Source organism: Carassius auratus, unplaced genomic scaffold (genome assembly GCF_003368295.1).
Source record: "Carassius auratus strain Wakin unplaced genomic scaffold, ASM336829v1 scaf_tig00037710, whole genome shotgun sequence".
In the NCBI taxonomy this organism is placed as follows: Eukaryota; Metazoa; Chordata; class Actinopteri; order Cypriniformes; family Cyprinidae; genus Carassius; species Carassius auratus.
The window spans coordinates 158,493-177,634 of record NW_020526398.1 but is presented as its reverse complement, the minus strand read 5'-3'; the positions used below and the strand labels follow the sequence as shown (position 1 = coordinate 177,634).

The following is a 19,142-nucleotide window of genomic DNA, read 5'->3' as shown; positions in this document are numbered from 1 at the left end:
GTATATCAAAGCGTGGCGAATGGTATGTTCTGCTCATGACAATGTTGACTGTGATTATATACAGCAATACATCTAGACCACTGCCTTCAGGTTTAAGCTCTCTGATTTACTGTGTGTTTGGAGCAAGAGCTATTCTTGATCATACACTTACATAAACATTTAAAAGAATAAAATGAAGACAACTTTACAAGCATTAGCACATTACCTAATTGAAGGTAATGCATCTAATTCATGAAATAGTCTGAAAGATTTGTTCAAAAAAAGATTGATCCAGTTCAGAGTTTAGAGTAGTCAGTTTATTAGATATATTATTTATTATATTTTTGTTTAACTTAAATGAAAAAAGCACTTAAATGTAAAAATGTTAGCTAAAACTGCTCTATCAAGAACTGTTAACTCGGGGCAAAATGCTTTGCATAGGGAGGAGACAAGCAACAGCTTTACATGTGCATAGTGAATGTGTTAACCGATTAACAGGTTTTCATAGACAAAGAACCAAAATTATAACTATTTGGGAGGAAACATTTTGTGCATGTAAAGTCATGAAAAACACATGTGCAAACTATTCCTAACAAATTTTTATACACCTGAAATAATGCACACTAAGTTTGATGTCTAATTTTCACCATTCTTCGGAAAATGTTTTAGAAAAAATCTTGTTAAATTGTGAAAATCTTTTATCATTGATTATCATTTATGATTTTTTCCAAGTTAAAAATCAAGCAAGCATTAAAAAACCCTACTTCAGTATTTCATTTTACAGTCTGTTAGAGCATAACATTTAGACTTAGCGTGAATTGGCTTAACTACTGTATGCAAACAGTTCTTTTTCTCACCCAGCAGTTGCACTCCTCTGGTCAGACCGTAGACATCGATGAGGGCCCACAGTGGCTCTGTGGTCCGAACGCCACTGAAGAACAGCATAGGGCTGGAATCGTTGATGCGATAAAATACTCTCCCCTTCTTATCCACCCAGAAGGAAATGAGGTTTCCTTCATTTGCAAACTCTTCTGGCAGAGCCTTGGCCCAGAATCCACTCTGGGATACCAGGTCAGGGCAGGCGTATTTGGGCAGGCTGTCGGGATTGATTCGAGATGGGTCCTTAGAAGTAAAGCCCAGGCGGAGAGCGCCACTCCAGCAGCATTGCTTTTTAGTAATCTAAAGACGGGGGGAAAAAATGGATCTGTTATCATTACAAAATTAGAAAGTGTTATTTTTGGGTCACTGCATAGCATAGAAATGTTTACTCTCAGAAATACTAATATATGGGACATAATTCATGCAGTACCTCTAAAAACTTTATTTCTTTTTATTTTTTTTGTAAATACAAAGTTTTGAAACTCTAGATGGCACAGGCCAACATTTCTATCACATCAGCAGCCAATGAGCTTGCTGCTCAACATTCAAATACTTGAATACACCTTCAGCCACCCCCCACCTTCCCCAGCTCCACCTGTATAGATCTGCTATGTGGTGAGTTCATGTATGTTACATATGGAGGTTATTTCATATATGTTATATGTGCAGCAGCAGCAGCATCAGTATTTCCTACATGATCACAGCAGCATGTCTGTGGATGTGTTGGCTGTAGCAAATCTTAGCAGCAAACACAGCATAGCAGATCTATTCCACCAAGACCAAAAACATTAACATTGCCATGTATATTACCATGCTAAAACTCTATTGTGTTTCCCCAAACACAAAATTCTTCATCCACATTCTTTATAATCTCATTTCTGTTTTGGGCAAACAACTGGGATTTTAATTTACATTTCTTTCCGTGTCTTTTCTTTCCTGGAGGCTGAAGAAAGTTTACACTTAATTATTTTTTTTAAACCTTGTGATTAGTTTCAACTTAATTCTTTCAAAGTTTAACTTGTTTTTCCTTTTTGTAGCGGTAGGCCAAACAAGGGACTCGTGTGATGGTCATAAATGGTTGAGCGTAGGGGACAATTGAGGGGATGTATGAGGTAGTCGTGTGGTGTGTTTGGAGTAGAGAAGCTCTGTTTTATTTGATTTACAGTAACTCCAGGAATGAGCACTACAAACATTTCAAGAACACAGTGACTTATATCACAGCCGCTCTGCACTGCTGAGAACATCAGGGTTAAGACTTGACTAACGAGGGAGTATAAAACAAAGCTATCTGTGTGTGCTAGTCGAAGAACTGGTTGGGCTAGATTAAGTGCCATGGTCTGGGATAAGAGTGTTTATTTTGGGGTTGTTACTGCATTGACCTGGGAAGCGAGAACTTGCACAACTTCTTTACGATGTGTTTTTAAAGTACAGTAATAGAGAACCCTACTTAGAAGTTTAGAGAAAGCAAAAACTCATTTTTCTAAAGCGTAAACTGTACAGTACTTACATTTTTACGCTAGACTATTACAAGACAGATGAATATTTGTAACACAAAGTCGTCTTTCCTGTAGCGAACTCTCAGAGGTATTCACATCTGCCTATGTGTATCGTCCACTTGAGTATTCCCGACTCACCATCCACCCCAGAAAATCCCACTGTTCCCAAATATTCAACATGCCCTGGATTCATCTATGCCTTTCCTTGTTCCTACCTTTAAGCGGACCTGCTCATAAAGAGCAATGGGTCGGTTGCTGAAAGTGATGCCGTTGCAGAAGCTGGCCTGCCGTTTGACGCTCCTTTGTGCTAGATCCATGACTATCTGGGAGCCTTTAGCATTGGGGTGGAAGAGAAGGGGGCTCACAGGGACACCTCCACATGGATGCAAGGGTAAACAGCGTTTGGGTTTGTGATGGCATCGGTGAGTTGTTGAGGGGAACGGTCCACCCAGAGAGTCTAGAAGAAAGAAATACTGCTTTAAAAAAACATGTTCCACCAGTGTCATTAAAAAGTATAAATTATAATTTTAATTAATCAAAAAAGAAAAAATATGAAAATAAGTCTTCTCTCAGTTATAATCGTGTTTAAAACCTTAGCTTAGTATGACTAAGCCTGGCCTTTCCTTTCAAATCAATGAACCGCATGAAACAGCATCAGCCCTTGCATGGTGAGATTTGTCTGACCCCATTTCACGCAGCATTTGTGTACAGCATTTTCGTTGGACAAAGTGATTTTTAGCTTTGTAGATAAATCTAATTCGCTTTTCCCAACAGGCTGTACTGAACTGTACAATTTCAGTATTTTATTGCGATGTGTTTATGAATCATACAGTATGTTGCACAGCTGATTTATCTTTGCTTGTAGTCACGTAATGGAAAATTGTGTTGACTGATTGTCAGTGTATTAATTAATAACAGTCTTACTATCACTTACAAGCTCACAAGGTTTTGTGTGAGTGAAGCTCAACACCTGAGTAGAGGTGCACTTTCATGCTAATCTGAGCCTTACATTTTACAGTTCACATATGCAACAGGAATAATTTACATGATGACACAGCGCAACAAAAGATCTGAATGTTTTTTTTATTATACACCCACGTGCCAAAACAATAAGAGTTCCACAATTCCACCTTAATGCACCTATATCTCTCAACATGTTATACCTAAAAATGCAGTCGTTTTTAAACTAGGCTATTTATCTGATCTTCTTTCATAAAATCTGTAGTACTGTCGCTCTGTCATACTATCTATTAAAGTGTCTCCATAATTCTGAATTGCTTTAAATTGTCGTTATAGTTGAGTTTGCATAATTGACTGTATTTCTATCTTTTATCTATCATATATATCTTTCTTACTATCTATCTGTCATACTGTCTATTTTACTGTCATGCTATTTATCAATCATATAACCTTATATTGTCTTTTTATTCACATTGTGTCTTTTTTTTTTTAGTTGCCAGACTTCAAGTACCAAATTTCCAGACTTTTAACTACAACTGTTAAAACTAACGACGATGGGTTGTTCATCTCATACACACATAGTATGACCAAAATCGTATACATGTATATCACAATATGTGTAATTTTTATTTCACTGTAATGATGTATATCATGATATAATGATTTTTAAATAAGATCTTTATGATATCATAATTTTTGATACCATAGAAATTTCATAATTTGTGATACCATTGTCAATATCACAAAAAAGTAATACTAGCCTCGATTAAAAAAGGGACAGACAGCAGGAATATTAGACTGCTGTCACTTTAAGAGCTGCCCAATCCAATATACTGTTAAACATATGTTTGACCTTCATTACTTTGTTTATGAGAATACTATAAATGCATAAAAGTTTGTTTTTAACTGTTCAAGGCCTATAAAGTGCCAAAAATAACTCCCTTCGATACACCCGCGAACTATGAAAAATGCTGAGAGTGCGTGATAGTGCGTGCATAGAGCAAAATGAGTTAAATTTTCCAGCTTATTGTATTTCGATGGCTTAAAATCACTTGTGTTTAAACCACAATGCTTAAAAACATGTGCAAGCGATAAGTTTTCGTGGCCACGTAGCACAGCAAAGTCACATGAATGTGTAAACCATGATAGAGACAAAATCTCTCTGTAGTCCAAAATCTCTCCCGGTTGACAACTGGTAAATCGCCCACCCCTAGGGCACACGTAGCAACATTAACAGTGGACTAGATGCAGGTGTGACCAGAGTAATGCTGTTTTGATCTAACAGAAAGTAAATATCTATGTTAGAGGCACAGTAATGATTTACTGTAGTATTGGTTCAGTTGGGACAGTGTCATCCATGAGCGGTTTCAGCTTTATGGCTTTCCCCTCTGCATTCATTCATGTCCAATATTCACCCAGTTGGCAAGGGGCTCCTTTAACAAGATAACACACCCTCACAGGTCTGTAATGGCACAGTTGGAGGAGCATCCAGTGATGACACCAGTCCTCTCAGCTATTGTGGCTCCCTTGTAGAAGCTGATAGTGGGCAATGACATGTTTCCTGAGCAATGCAGATAAGGCATTGCACAAGAGAAGAGAATAAAGACTAGATGTTTTTTCTATATCTGGCAACCACAGGCTCATATAAAACTATCACATGACAAATATTGTATTATCAAAACATTAATATGCCTCAGGTGTCTTTTCAGCCTTGTAAGTTGCATACGTGTGTCTGTAAGTGTGTGTGTGGGCAGGCCTGTTAGCCGACGGACATTGTGTGTAACACTAATAGTCTGAGCACACCGAAAAGAATACATTAGCAAACCCAAGAGCTGCAGCTGTCAGACAGAAAATGGAGGTTAAGTAGCAGCTCATGTTCCTTAGCAACGCTGCCGTGGTGAGAGCTTTCCGTTTTCTGCTGATCTGAGTTCAGTGTCTGTGTTTTCACTTAGTCTGTCTGGAAAGGAGAAGACTATCCAAGATCGGTTTAATCTGTTAATTGTCTTTTGCAAAATCTGTAAATTCTGTTTTGTGTCTAAACTGGGTTTGAGACGGAAGCGATACAAGTTATGGTATGGCGGAAACAATGTTAAATGTTCCATTCAAACAATGTAGGTTCATTATTCCAAATAATTAAATGATAATTTAGTTAAAATCAACATGAAATCAGAATTGATCAGTTTCAGTTTCAGTTTTATTGCAAATGAGTTAATTTCAATCACTGTGAAATACAAAAAAATGACCCTATTATGTTTCTTAATAAGGTTCCTGGTCATTTTGTGTTATCCCCCTCACCAAAAACAAAACAAAAAACAAAAAAAAGGCTTTAGGTATTAATTTAGCAAACTCATATTATGTCCAGCTTCATTCTTCAATGTAACACCTACTTTTTATGATGAAATCATTTCCTGGTCCCACCCCACATTTTTTCCACAGTAAAATCTGTTGTGAATAGCAATTCACATCGACTTCAATAACTTTCTGTTGTCATCCTAAATTGTATTATATAAGATAGACACAAGTCATAAAATATAACAGCTCAGGACCTGCAGAGACACATTCACACATTGTAAGTAATAGAAGCCAGTCTCCCAACACACAAAAAGCAGATTCCACCCTGGGCTACCAAACACATCATAATGCTGCTATTTCTATGGTTACCACATTCTTTTTTTAAAGTAACCAATGGACAGAAAATGATTCTTACATAAGTTCATCCCATAAAGAACAGCCTGGGCAATAGAGTAATGATGCTGAATATATATCTTTGCCATTACAGGAATTAATTACATTTGAAATATAATCAAAATTATAACAGTTATTTTAAATTGTAAAATATTTCACAATATTTTGTTTCTTTTAAAAACATTAAATAGCCAGTATTTTGGTCTTCGAAAGGTTTTTGGATATTTTTTAAACTAGGAAAGAGGTTAAGTAAAGCACGCTTGTGTATTTTTTTTTTTATTGAAGAGGACCTTCACATGCTAAGGTCAGGTTTAACTTCACTGCACGGAATAAGGTTGTCAGGTAGCTGAAATCTTTATCCTCATTACATCCTCATTACCAAGAAGCCATGTTCAGGGTAGGTTCAGATGTCTGACTATAGGTCAGAGAATGTCATGTAATGTGTAAACACCTCACATCACACAGACTCAATGTTAAAATAAAGTGCTTGGCCAGCAGCACTCCTGGACTGTTTTTATAACAGAACATCCCGAGGCTGACTTTCTGCAGTTTCGATTGCTGAATATACATAAAGTTTGATTCAATGTAACTTGCAAAGGATCACTTTTATTACATAACATACATCCCAAGGAGACAAAGTCTACAGCCACATATATTCAACAAGCAGACAGTACAATATCTGTTCTGTTTCATCTGTTCAACAGCAGGAAAATCTGGTCAGCTTTGACCTTTTTTTTAATCTGTTATCTAGGAATTAGCTTTTAATTTGCTCTGTTGGTAATCACATTAATTGTTCCCTTTCAAGGGAACTTCGAACTGCGTCCTCTAGGGGTCATTATGGGGAAACTAGAGGATGTAGTGATCTCATTTCCCACTCAGGGAACCATGGTTACAAATGTAACCTGAGACATTCCCTTTCAAGGGAACTTCAAACTGTGTCCTCTAGTTTCCCCATAGCGACCCCTAGAGGATGCAGTGTCTCGTTCCCTACTCAGAGACCCACCGTTAAAAGCGTAACCTGAGACATTCTTCTGTAAGTACATGTCCCCTGATACACAATGTAACTTTATTAGTAAAGTTGCTTTCAGGTAAGAGTTCCTGTGGCTCAGTGGTAGAGCACTGCATTAACAACACAAAAGCTTGTGGGTTCAATTCCCAGGGAATACACAAACTGGTAAATATATATATATATATATATATATATATATATATATATATATATATATATATAAGGATAGAAGCGTCTGATAAATGTAAATGGTATCAGACACCAGATTGTAAATAATCTACTTGAGAATCAAGTGTTTTTCCTCAATCATTAAACAGTTAGATTACATTAACTCATGGAAAAGATTATCAGAAAACCATTGCTGTATGTCAAATACTGAAAATGTAGTTGCAAAAGTGACTTTTTATAAAATTATATAAAATGGGAACATAAGCAACATCTTACGAAGAGATATACATGTACTTGGCAACTATACAATGCTTCTAATCCAACTGAGGTGAGAGGCACATCATGTGACCATAACATGTGAGCGTAGTAGCAAGCTTGGCTAAAGATTCATATGCTAAATGTTTAGTTATTCTGGTTAAAATCTAGCAAACACCCTCTAGCCTCTGCTTTATACAAAACCCTTGCTCAAGTGTCATCACACACTTCAACTCAAAAAACACACACTGTCACACTTAGTATAAACATCAACACTAGAAGAATACATTAATATCTATTCATTTATTTTACATTCAAATAGCTCAGAACTTTATTAAAAAAGTAGATCTAACTTTTTTAATGTTTTTGAAAGAAGTCTTCTATGTTCACCAAAACTGTATTTATTTGATCAATAATATTGTGCAATGTTATTTTCAAACTGAATATATTTAAGTTATTAATTCAACCAGTTATTAGAGTGTCACATGATCCTTCAGAAATCATTCTAATAATCTGATTTGGTTCTCAGTGTTTATTGGTGATCATGGTTCTTATAATTTTCTGTGTCGAAAGCAATTTTTGCTGTCTAATATTTTGTGAAAACTAAAATCCCAATTTTAAAATTGGGAATCGTTTGAAGAATTTATACTGTAAATGCCTTTCCGGTCACTTTTGATTCATTTAAACATTTAATTGTATAATTAATAAATTTATTAATTTCTTATCCTAAACATGCAAGTGTATCATAGGTTCCACAAAACAATATAAAGCAGCAACAGTTTTCATCATTGATAAAATAAATGTTTCTTGAGCACTATCTTAGCCTATCAGAATTATTTCTGAAGTATCATGGGACACTGAAAACTTTAATAATGGCTGCTGAAATGTATAACAAAGTATAATATAAAAATACATTTTGCAGATTTTAGTGATGTTTTTTTTATGATTACTCACAATTTATGACATTTTTGGTTACATAAATGTCAACACTATAATTTTTCTGTTCCTGGGTTTGCATGTCCATGTTTGCAATTGTGTTCTGAAGCTAATTAGCAACTATCTGGTCGGGTGGCAATAAAGTATGGTGAATGAGTGCAGAACATATTAAGCGCTGCTGTGGTCTTCTGTCATGGCTGGCCTGCTCCTACAGTAGGTGATCTGATCCGTACATAAACGCCAGTGTGTGGTGGTGGTGTCATTTCATTTCTGCGGTGGATTAAATGACTCATCAGTGGTGTTGTGCTTCACAGAGGTGCAGCGGATGGTTACTTAGCAGCATCAGCACCCGACCTGCAGACATATGTTTCTGTCACGACATAGAAACTGAGCGATGTAATCACAGCATGCATTGTAGATAAGAGCACTTTCTCTGTTTGCCTTTTAATAATCTGTCACCGCACCGCATTGACTCCTTGTCTGCATGTCAACCAATCACTGATAATCAATCCCAACATGCCCCATTAAAAATTCCACTCCAAACAAACTCCAGTACTAACAGTTTCCTCATGTTGTTTGTGCACCGCTGTCTTATTGTGGATTCAACAGAATAACACCATGGTAATTGATTCAGTTATTTCAATACTTTCCGTGCCGATATAAACAAATTAGCAGCAAATAACTGATTCAACTCTGATGTTTAGAGAAGAATTGATGAATTGATTAAGAATTAGGGATGCTTAATATATTGGTAACATATTGGCTATTAGCCGAAATTAGTTTTAATGTATCGCCATTGGTCAATATTGGATGTATACACTAGTCAACATTTAAAGTGTATCAAAGCCTTTCATTAAAGTTGTCATAAAAATTAAAACCAAAATGCGTTCTTGTCTTAGGACAACTTTGCAGAACTTTTTTTGATACTCTTCAAATGCTGAAAACTGTATATTGGCTATGCTGGATATTTAATTACGCATGCTCATTTCTAACTTTCATACTTTTGTTATCCTCAGTTATTGTTTTACAGCTATTTAATAACACTATTGAACACAATCTTCAGCAAATTGCAAAGTAACATCCATTCTTTCATATTGTACAGATTGTCTATTGAGCTAGTTAGTAGAGATTTATTTATTTTATTTATTTATTTATTTAGACAAAATATTATGCATGCACACACACACACACACACACATATATATATATATATATATATATATATATATAAAAACCTAGGTTTTTTTTATATCGGTGCATCCCTACTAAAAATCAATTGCATTGTCTGTTAGCGCCAATTGTTGCATAAAATCTACTGTATAATATAAACCTATGCAAATCAGATAACTGTGCAAAAATTGTCAATTTGCATATTGCTTTCAGTTTGCACTCATATTTCTCTGTTTTTGGACTAGTGACAGTAGGAAATATCTGCAACTGTCATAATGTTCCATTTTTAACAGCCTTTATGAAAAAATGCTACTTATTTTTTATCTCTTTCCTATCCTCAGAGACCAGGATGTGCTCCAGAGGTGCATGAGAAACACCCAGTAGTCTTACACAAACACACACAAACAAACACAAACAGAAGCATATCTATCCAGCTCAAACACTACAAACCAGACTATCTTGTTCTCAGTTCAGAACAGTTTCCGTTTTTATGCAAAGATTGTTCATCAAGATATTTCACTGTATTTACAGTGAAAGACATGTATCTGGATAAGCAATTTATATTGACTGTCAGCCTGCTGCAAGAACTAAAAAAAAAAACTCAGAAATGGGAACTGGAAGGTGAAACCAGATGGTTAGGAGCCACAGATATCTTTAAATGATTTGTGCTCCTGGTAAATGTTTTTTGTGTGTGTGTGTGCATGTTTTTGTGACATATCAGGACCGAGTGCCAACCTCCTGCTTTCTCTTGTGAGGCCAATAAGGAAGTGACTAAGGCCCAATCCCAATTCTATTTTATACACCTTCCCCTTCCCCTACCCCTCAGCCTACCCCTTCCCCTTGTCCCTTGAAACAGAGTGTCAAGGGATAGGGGAGAAAATATTCCCCTAAGGATTGGAACACCACTACTATGTCGTCACACATCATCATTTACACACATATACTGGTGTGCATTAGAGCCTTTAATTATCGTTCTATATTAATGAGCTGCTGACTGACACACACACACATTTCAGAAATCGCGCAGCTCACACATCCAGGAGAAAATAAACTTGTCACCGTTGCCCCATGGCGCTGCCAAGATGGCGACGGCCCACTCTGCGCACATTAGGCTTCAAAGACACACTTCAGGAGTCTACGGGTGACGTCACGGACACTACGTATATTATACAGTATATTATATATTATATTATACAGTCGATGATCAGGACACAACTTTGTATAATGACATGGGTATGACGCAGGGTTGGTGTAGGGCCATAGAATATACAGCTTGTACAGTATAAAAACCATTACGCCTATGGGATGTCCCCACTTTTCACAAAAACAAACGTGTGTGTGTGTGTGTGTTTTAAGAATTTAAAACACTGTCAGAGCAGCAGCCAGTAAAACGACGTTTGAGTCTGGCTTGCGTCATTTCCCAATCCTGTTTCCACCTCTTCTTCTCATCATTTCCTTTGTCTTCTTAATAGTCTCCAAAAATAAAATTAAAAAGATTTCAGCTCAAGTTTCAAGGCCTCAAACAAATGCATATGCTTTTAATTAAAAAAAAATAATAAAAACGTTTTTTTTTTTTTTGCTTCTAATCAAATGTTGTAATGTTTTTGTTTCAGAGCTCATTGATTTGAATGTAAGCTATTGCACATTGCTTGTGTTTTTCAATGTGATTGATTTAGCTATCTATTAATTCATAAATTTCCTAAGGGGTTTCTTCATGGTATGAAAATATAGAGTACGTTTCCAACAAGTGTGCTTTTTACCAGCACCAGGTGCTACTACACATTCTGGACTATTATAACTCTAGTCCCGGTTTACCTGATTGGATGTGCTATAGTGCTCTAATTAGAATTAATGATCAAGTGGGTCAGATCCACCAAGGGTTCAGATTAACTCCAGGCCAATCAGCTGCACTCAGAGCAAGAGTAAGACAGAGGGATTTACATAAACCAACTGCTCATGTATGTTTCAGTTACTATCACCTGTCCAACACGGAAGAATATTCACCCATTCACCCTGCAGGCCAACGGCCAGAACATCCCATACCAGATCAACTCCTGACATTTAAAGCATACTGAATCTATACACCACATATGTTCATTTTTGCTATTTTTTGGTATAGTAACAACTGCTTAATTGGATAAATAAATATACTTATCCATATTGGAAGTCTTGGCATTTAATGAGTAGTTAGTAGACAAAAATTCAAGTGGATTAGTCACTAGGGTATTACTTAAAAAGCACTGACATAAATAGCCTAGTAGTTGCAAGTTGAACAAGAAATACATGTTAGAACGACTTGCCAAAACCAATACTGTAGCAGCACAACAGCCTGAACATGAATTTCAGAACAGAATCCAAAAGGAAAAGTATAAATCTTAGTTAAAAACGTATCTCTTCACTATGGCCTATGATGTGTGATGCTGTTTGTTGTCTGATGTATGCTTGGTTGTGCACAAGTCTTTTACAACATTGCACAGCACTTTGGTCCAACTGTAATTGTTTTTAATTGTGCTTTATAAATAAATTGAGACTTGAGATTGTTCAACCAACCACTGTGTATTTTTATTTAGAACTAATCAATTGATTTATTGATTTATTTGGTTCTATTTTAAACCAGCTGCCTCGCGGGTTTGTTAATAATACAATCGAATGTTGTAAAAAAAAAAAAAAAAACGCTGTAAATCCTTATTATTTCCGACAACAGAGGGATTCCCCACAAATTCCCTTCCCTTCCTCACGCATTCACGCTGCTGTGGGGGAAACACGTCTTCACTGGCACGAGACGCGCTCGTATGTTCGTTCCTTGGAGCGCAAAATCTCCAGAGAGCTACACAAATGCCGTCTACATTAATTCTAGGACTTGTGCTCGACTGTGTTTTGTGTTCCAATTATTCTGATGCCTATACGTGGTATTTAGAGGCAGACGTTTTCTCTCTAAATTCTCTTATAGCCTATCTATCTGTTCTTCTATCTATCTATATCGGAGCGTTCATCAGCAGGCAAACATAATGAACATCATTCAGCGGTTTGCATGGAGATCCTAAACGCAGTTCCTCACCGTACAAGGCGTTTCGGGTTATCTGGCCTCCCATGACTCAACGCCGGGTCACTGTTTTGCGCTGGCCGCCTTTATTTCTCAAAGGTTGAGAGTGCGATAATTCCACACCGACATCATGCTGGAGGAAAAGCTCTCTCGGCCCCCGAAACGAGATGTAAACAGTCGGACACTCCTCCTGTCTCGGTGCTCATTGACTGAGCGCGCGGACACCAGCGCCACACTGACTCATTTACATAGAAGGCGGAGTCTGAGGGCGCTTTTCTGGGAGTCACGCCCCTCAACTACAGCCAGTGTTAATTTATTAATCATTTTGTCTTACCACATTTTGTCTTAAACGTTGAAAACTGTTTTTTACAAGTCGTCCCCTTGGAATTACAAGGTTCTATCTGCGTTCTGAGTAGTTTTGAGATATTGAGCTTTAAAGTTTTTGTGTTCCATAGATAAAATAAATGTTTAAAATAAAACATCACATAATGTAAATAAATTGTCACAGAATAAGAATATGTGAATAACTCAATTTTGACAAAAATGTCAGATAGAACCTTATAATTCCAAGGGCACGAATTATATTGCATGTGTGTTCGCAGGTATTAACAAAACCATATTTTGGGTGTCAAGACTAGGATGTGGTATATATGCACACTTCTCTGATGCGGTTGACTTCCAGCAATATCTCAAGAGGAAGTATAGCTTTCAGTTTGAGGAAAAGAGGAAGTGCCAAAAGAGGAATATTCTTTAAGCAAACACAAAACAATGGCAAAAACTTGGCCAGATGATGTTTATGGACATTTTCTGTTATGTCTTTAAGATGCAGTAAAACACAAAACTCTAAAAAGTACACATGGCCAACCTATTCTATATATCAGAACAATGGCTAAATTTGTCTGTTACCCCAAAACTCCTTTCTCCCTAACTTTCTGGGAATATTGTTCTCTCTTTTCTGTGACCCTTGTTAAGAATTATCTCGGGTCAATACTTACTGTGACCTCACTGATCTGGGACCAGGTTCTCATAACCCAAATTTTAAACTCATCCGCTTCAAGAAATGTTTCTTCAGCCAGTACTATCGCTGGCACAGTTCAAAGGGTGGTTTACTCATTACACTTTAGAATTGACATTGCAGAATTTCATTTATGTTACTTAAAGATATAAATACAGTATAAGTCAGTTAATAAACAAAGAGCTGGAGAGTGTTACTAAATAAATGTGATTAAAAAGGGCAGGGAGGACAAAAGCTCAATTAAATGCATTCTCACTATTGCCTCTCTGATTACGTAGAAAACATTATCCACTAAAATCACGTTAGCAATAATATTTACTTTTTTGCCTTCCCCTTTTTAACAATTGGAATTTTGAAGGGAACCATAACAAACCACAGGCCTTCGCTCCAGAACACCACCACTTTGATCAAAATGAAATCATCGCTTGCTCCACAATGATGGGCTGATTGGTGCTCTCTCGCTCACACATGGTGCACACATTTTTGGAAGCCAATGCCCGAAGTTCACAAGCGCTTTTGTGCTACTTTTGTTTTTAGGAATAGGGGATTGTCATACGACTTTCATTAGCACTGCTATGAATGATGAATTGATATCCTTTTACAATACACGACAAAATTAAATTAATGATGCTCTTACAAAAACCTCCTCTGAGAAATATGACAGTGTATGTTTGCCATTTACTGTTTTTACATGTTTTATTTTTTATTGAGAGGTAATAAAAGGTCATGCAGTAAATTGTTTTTTTCAGGAGATTTTTTAAAAATGTTCTTTTCCCTAAGGCTTCCATAACACAAACCTGCATATATACACACATATGTGATACATTTTAAAGCGCTCATACCGGTAATCAGATTACTTTTTTGTATATTATATATATATATTATTTAAACAATGGCAGTAAATTATTTATAATATATTTATTTTCCTTGATTCTTCTTTTTTTTCTCTTCGAGTTTTCCTTTTCGTTCTCTTTAAATTTGTCATTATTATGATTTAATTAATTATTTTTTAGCTTTTCATTACCTCACAAAGCATCCAGTTCTTTCAGTTTGGGAAACCTTGATGTAATTGAATGTGTAATTTATGATGTTGATAAAAAAAGAACAGAAAAAAAAAATCTTACAAATTATGTAAAAGTAATCAAAATGTAATAGTAATCAATGTATAATAATGTATAATAATACATGTGTAATAATATGTATTAATATGTGTACATTACTAACTACAATTTCTGTTACGTTATATATATAGGTTAAAATTCAGAGGAAGTAGTAGCTGCTATGTGGTACCGCCACAAAGAGCAAATGGTTTTCTACTACTCTCACCACCATATACTCTGGTCAACACATTTATGGTAATTGATTTATGTACCTATAAAACTGAATAAACTCTGAAACCTGAAATGACTGGAAGCACATTGAAATTGGCTGCCAAAGTGAGATACTATCCTCATTAGAACCAAGAGACAGGCAATGCAGGAACAGCACTTATAGGTGACTTGACAAGCACTGTGGCTTGCATTTGAGCCCTATTATGCTGACCTTTAGGATTCAGATCCCAAAGTGGGAATGTTCCTTTGCCGATACGTCATCAATCCTGCAGTCACAGAGGAGTTTGCTGAGACTGAATATTCATATGTGTATTGTGTTTGTGCATGCTGTATAAGGTTATCACGAGGTTGCCCCTTTCTCCTTTTAATTCCAGATACATATTCTCTTACATAATACACTCAGAGAGAGAAAAATGTTTTATAAGGGCTCTGCTAATAGAGCAATCTATTATATTCCACATCCTATGTCAACATACCTCAGTTTACATTGTATAATTACACCTCCTGATCCTGCACACAGTCTCAACCTCGAATTATTGAAATGTCATCTGTTTTATGATGCATTCTCAGTCAAAAAATAAAAAAATAAAATAAATAAATCATGATATTTACCATTGTCCAAAGCAAAATATTTCCAATGTAAAGTAACTTTGCTAGCTTCATGTCTTGGCTTGGCACTGATTCACAAAAAACTTCCTTTTCACATAGTACAATAATTTCAACCTAATATAACAGTTCATGGTTATTTTCGATATATTTGATAAGTAGGCATGTGACAAGCTAAATAATGTATCTCCTTCATTATTGCAAAATTAACCCTTAAGAAATATGACTTTTTCTGGGTTTCGTCAACAGCAACTGACTATTCACTTCTTATGTTTACCAATATACATCAGATTGTATGTTTAACTAGAACTCAGCCATGTTAACAATTGTTTCACAGTCCATGCCATATTTCTTTCTTCATAATGATTCTGATTACATAAGCACCTTTGTTTGCCTTTTTCACCCTATATATTCCCTGTCGGTACTGCATTCTGCATCTGTCTACAATTGCTGGCGTTTATGTTGGCCATACGGGGGACGTTTCCTGACGTATGGATAAACACTAATCAGTCTCACCATGGCTTGGCACCCTCTTACACTGAGTGTTCTTTAGTTGCTGATGTTTAATAAATTAAATGTCCAATTGGGGTGATGTGTTGAACTTTGAGACTGCATGTGCCACCATTATGCTATTGTGAGCTTGAGTGAATAGTACACTCTTGAATGATACGTTCGCTCACAATGCCTCAGGCTGAGTATCTCCTTTTTGTTGTTTGGTGGTAGATGAGAAAACTGCAGGCCTGAGCCAAATTTAGCTTGATAATATTGATCAAGGACAGACATTGCTGCAAGTGTCATGCCGTGCAAGCTGGAGTGTATCAAGTAAACACTCGCTGTCCCCCAAAGGTGCATGGGTCTGTCTGTGTGTAATGTTGGGGGTATGAGAGTATGCATGCACACTCTCATTTTTACTGCCATCATCTGCTGTCGAACAGCAGCTGCAGAGTAGCGGAGGTTTCCACGACAACCAGCTTTCACGGCTGCACAGGGCTCGAATCACACATGTCCACTCGGATGAAGAAATACACAGTACATTCACATGAAATGTGAAAAAGTAGTGCTTAATAGTTAGTTAGAACTGAACCTTAAAATAAAATGTGACTCCTTTTTTAATGCATACAGGATACTAGACTTCTAAGCACAGGTTGAGAGTTTGTGATTCTGTTCATAACCAGAATTGCCCATCTAGAACCAGGTATGGCCATCTGAATTCTCCACTGTTGTCGGTACCCCAAGATAAATTTAAGAATACCATGGTATTACCATCCTGGAGTTACCACGATGCTAAAAAAAATTGTATTGTGTGCAAACCATACCATAGTAAATGGTGTACAGCTAGGTGAAATAAATCCAATATAGCAAGAGCAGTAAAGATTATTCTCTCTGAGTCACTGCAGTAACTAAATATGGAGGCAGCTGCAGAGAGAAGCCGAGGAGGGTCTACAGATACACACACACACACACACACACACACTCATAAAGTCTCTAAACAAAAAGACCATTCAAATACAGATCTCTAGGACAGCAGCATACCATGTGCAAAATATTACAAAGAAACATTAGATGCTCTCATTATTACAGACATGTGCAGAGAGAGAGAGAGAGAGAGAGAGAGAAGTAAACAGCTCAATACTGGAGCTCCTTTTGCAAAAATGACTGTGGTGCAACTGTGGTATGAAATGGTAATAAAAGTCAGATGAATGATTATTATGTTCACATATGATTTACATACCATGGTATCAGCGTGATCCATGCATGTAATAAAGTGTGTCTGTTTAGTATGTGTCTGTTCATATGCAATTAAATAGCTGAATTGAATGTTGCATTTTTTGTTTAAAGCACAGTGTAAAATTTCCACAAAAGGTCTAAGAGATTGTGGCGAGTGGGGCGGGGCCGAGAGGCGTGGGAACAAGGAGTGAGGCCAGGTGTAGTGATTGGAGATGAGCTACACCTGAGCCCCACCGCTAGTATCGAGTCCCACGTAGGAGATGGAAGGATATAAAACTGGAGTGACGACCGTGAAGGAGGAGAGAGGACCAGGCCTGGGACATTAGTTTATGGTTTGGCTTTTATTTGTGCGCACCAGTCGTCCGTGAGGGGCTGGTGCGCCGTTTTGTATTTATTTATGAATTATTAAAGTGCTTTTTGATTGTGCGCCGGTTCCCGCCTCCTTCTTCCCGATGAGTATGGATTTGCATATCGTTACAGTGGTGCCGAAGCCCGGGAGAAGGAGGGACGCGCTGCTGAAGATCCCTCGCCGCTGTGGTGAATCCGCGGTGCCCTCGAGCTGGCGAGGTACGTGCCGCCATTGACGCTCGAGGCGGTGGGCTGGAGCGAGTTGCCGGGGACGGGCGAGCTCGCTGCCGACCGCCCACGACAAGGAGGGGCGGCTGCCGTCCGTGAGGGAGCGGAGGAGTCGGCGCCGTTCGCCAGGGGGCCGGAGCCTGCCGCCTCCGTGACGGAATCCGGAGGGGCAGGGAACGGGGGACTCCTGCCGCTGCCCAAAATCGGAGGAGCCGTCGCCGTCCACCGGGCGGCGGAGGAGTGTCGTGCCGTCCGCCGAGGGCCGTCCAGTGCCACCGCCGGGCACCGCGGAGGAGATCACCCAGCCGGTGGAGGGCCGAGCAGCAGTGCGTCTGGGAACCGGATTTTTTTTTTTTTTTTCCTCTCTCCCCTCTCTCGTCCCTGTCGCTCCTCCTTCCATCTCCTTTTCTCTCGCCTCGTCTGTCCTACCCCCAGGTTCCCGCAGGTCCCCGTGAGCGGTCTCCCCCGGAGGGAAGGGGGGGGGGGGTAGAGCGCAGTCTCGGGAGTACCCCCCGGCCTGCGAGGGGCGATGGGGGTATGTGGCGAGTGGGGCGGGGCCGAGAGGCGTGGGAACAAGGAGTGAGGCCAGGTGTAGTGATTGGAGATGAGCTACACCTGCGCCCCACCGCCAGTATCGAGTCCCACGTAGGAGATGGAAGGATATAAAACTGGAGTGACGACCGTGAAGGACGAGAGAGGACCAGGCCTGGGACATTACTTTAGGTTTTGGTTTTTATTTGTGCGCGTCAGTCGCCGTGAGGGGCTGACGCGCTGTTTTGTGTTTATTTTGAATAATTAAAATGATTTTGATTGTGCGCCGGTTCCCGCCTCCTTCTTCCCGATGAATATGGAGATTTGTTTATTACAGAGATTATACAAATCTGAGATCATGCTATAATTTGGGAAATGCGTGTGGAATAGCCCTGCCTTAAACTCTCTTTAGTGTTAATTTCATACGTAATGCTCCCTTATTTCAGAGTCCATTCTGGGTGGACGCTTGTACTCAATGGACTTAATAAAAGAGAAGAGAGTTGTGAGCTGACAGTGAACCAGAGATGAAAGTCAGTTGTTAATACAATCTGTCATTGAGGTTTAATAATACACACAGATTGAGCAGGATTATATCTCAAAGGAGCCTTATAGCTTAAAAGTAAGACATTCTAGAGAAGGAGGATCAGTATTATTGAAGTTAAAGCATAGATCATTGCAATGATAGATACTTACTGAAGAGATGGATGAATAGATTTTTTTTTTGTCTACTAGCATCATCTCTGGCCCTACGTCCCGAAGTCCATATGGTATCACT

General features: G+C 38.1%; 1 protein-coding gene across 2 annotated transcripts in view; it reads right to left on the bottom strand.

The window, feature by feature from the left end:
• Positions 1-743: 743 nt before the first annotated feature.
• LOC113083313 (E3 ubiquitin-protein ligase NEURL1-like) overlaps positions 744-19,142 on the bottom strand; it is a 35,292-nt gene continuing 16,893 nt past the window's right edge. The window contains exons 1-3 of one of the 2 annotated variants that reach the window (XM_026254465.1): positions 12,596-12,807; positions 2,570-2,811; positions 744-1,158 (exon numbers count right to left, since the gene is read on the bottom strand). In XM_026254465.1, the coding sequence (XP_026110250.1) occupies positions 745-1,158; positions 2,570-2,811; positions 12,596-12,629 (690 nt within the window). In that variant the 5' untranslated portion in view covers positions 12,630-12,807 and the 3' untranslated portion in view covers position 744. Of the gene's footprint in view, positions 1,159-2,569; positions 2,812-12,595; positions 12,808-19,142 lie in introns of those variants that run through there. The other variant, XM_026254464.1, reaches the window with a different exon arrangement.